The sequence below is a fragment of the Rhea americana genome, unplaced genomic scaffold (genome assembly GCF_003343005.1).
Source record: "Rhea americana isolate MKP2758 unplaced genomic scaffold, rheAme1 scaffold_1068, whole genome shotgun sequence".
Classification (NCBI taxonomy): Eukaryota; Metazoa; Chordata; class Aves; order Rheiformes; family Rheidae; genus Rhea; species Rhea americana.
Window position 1 is genome coordinate 1 of NW_028185115.1, and position 2141 is coordinate 2141.

Genomic DNA, 2141 nt, shown 5'->3' on the forward strand with positions numbered 1-2141 from the left:
GCCAGGGTCCCGCAGCTGCCACGGCGCCTCGCGAGCCGGTGGCCGATTTAAGGGCCAAAAAAAAAAGGGAAAAAAAGGAAGGGCGCGCGGTGACGGCCGTACCCGCCGGCCCAGGATCTGGTTGATGGCGGCGCTCTCCTTCAGCGTGCACTCGGCCACCACCTTGGCCCTCATCTCCTTCATGTAGAGCATGAAGGCGTTGAGCGGCTTCTTGATGTGGGGCTTCTTCTCCTCCTCCTTCTTCCCCGCCGCTGCGGGCGATTTCCTGCAAGGAGGCGGCGGCCGCGGGTCAGGACCGGCGGCGGCGATCGCCGCGATGCCGCCCCGTCCCGGCACCTCCGTTTTTCGTCCTCCCGCCTCCGACTCACGCGCTGGCGCCGGGGCTGGCGCCGGGCTGCGCYGGCTCCTGCTTCACCACGGGCGAGACGATGGCGGGGTGCGGGATGCCGGGCGGGTGGAGGCCGTGGCTCGACGGCGGCGGCGGCGGCGGCGGCACCACGTGGGGCGAGAAGCGGCTCGACACGAGGCTGCGGCGGAAGCGGCGCCGTCAGCTCCGCCGCCGCGTCCCCTCCTGTCCCCGTCCTCCCCGAAAAACGCACCCACCTGGACACGGAGGCGTTCATGGCGAGGGCAGGGTAAGGGTGCCGAAAGCCGCCGGGAGGGATGGAGTACACGGGCTGGCCCTGCCTGCAAACGCCGCCGCTTTAGCCGGAAAGGAGGAGGAGGAGGTAGGGGAGGAAGAAGAAGAAAAAAAAAAAGCTCTAGCCCTCCCCTAAGTCACCCCCACCCTGCCCCGGCATAGCCCGATCCCCCCAAAATCCCGGCCGGCTCGCCGCGGGAAAACCGCGCACGAAGCCCCGTCCCTGCCCCAGTCCGGGCTGATGCAGCAGCGGCGAGGAAAGGAGAAAAAAAAAAAAAAAAAAAAAGGAAAAAAGGGGGAAAAGGAAAAATGGCAGAGATGCAAAAGCGGGAAGCGCCAGGGCGCGCTTACTGGGGCACCAGCCAGCCCAGCGGGTGCGGGATCTGCCCCACGGCTCCCGGCGACAGCGGGTAGTAGGGGGGCAGCTCGGACGGGTGAGGCGGTCGCGGGATGCCTGCGGGGGGAAAGGAGGCCAAGCGGCGTTAACCGGGCGGTCGCCGAGCGTCCCGGCAGTCCCTGAGCACCCTGGCAGTCCCCGAGCACTCTGCTGTCCCCAAACATCCCACTGGTCTCCAAGCATCCCAGTGGTCTCCAAGCACCCTGGTGGTCCTCAAGCATCCCAGCTGTCCTCGAGCATCTCAGCAGTCCCCAAGGATCCCAGTGGTCCCCGAGCATCCTGGTGGTCCCCGAGCATCCCAGCGGTTTCTGAGCATCTCGGGTGTCCCCAAACATCCCACTGGTCCCCAAACATCCCACTGGTCCCCCAAACATCCTGGTGGTCTCCAAGCATCCCAGCGGTTTCCGAGCATCCCAAGTGTCTCCAAACATCCCACTGGTCCCCAAGCATCCTGGTGGTCCCCAAGCATCCTGGTGGTCCCCGAGCATGCCGGTGGTCCCCGAGCGTCCCAGCGGTCCCCAAGCATCCCTGCTGCCCCCGAGCATCCCAGCGGGATGAGCGTGCCCCTCACCCGTCTTGGGGTCGATCTCGGGCGAGAGGTGGGCGGGCGGCGAGCCGGGCGAGAAGTGGTCGTTGCTGTAGGTGATGAGCGGCGTCAGCGGGTGCATGTGATGAGCGTGCTGCACCACCGGGACCTTGTTGGCCTGCGGGCGAGAGAGCCCGTGGGCAGGGCGAAAAAGCGCCCAGCTCGACCCCGTCCGCAAAAAAAAATTTAAACAAACAAATAAATAAATAATAAAAAAATCCCATCCCATGTTTCTGGGCTGTGAAGCAACGGGACGCCGGTGGGAGGGGGGGGGAAGCAAGCAAAAGGGGACCCGAGGCTCTTACCAAGTGGGCGGGCGAGGGCGAGCGGCTGTCCTTGAGCGTGGCGCCGGCGGGCACGTCCAGCAGCGGCCACTTCATCTGCAGGTACTGCAAGAGAGCGGCGTGCAAGTGGCCCGGCGAGGCGACCCGGCGTGCGCCCGGCGCCGAACGCCTCGACTCCCAGGCTTCCCGCCGGCGCATCGCCGCGGAGGCTTTTTTTTTTTTTTTTTTTTTTTT

The 2141-nt window shown here is 65.6% G+C and overlaps 1 protein-coding gene across 1 annotated transcript; it reads right to left on the reverse strand.

Annotated features, from left to right (window-relative positions):
* Positions 1-55: 55 nt before the first annotated feature.
* Positions 56-2105, reverse strand: LOC146601245 (transcription factor 7-like 1; the record flags this gene model as incomplete). The annotated part of the gene is made up of 6 exons (XM_085309604.1): positions 1929-2105; positions 1609-1741; positions 992-1094; positions 604-702; positions 369-527; positions 56-265 (listed from the first exon to the last, which is right to left on the reverse strand). Coding segments are annotated over exons 1-6 (881 nt in total), but the record flags the coding sequence as incomplete, so codon positions are not given.
* Positions 2106-2141: the final 36 nt, after the last annotated feature.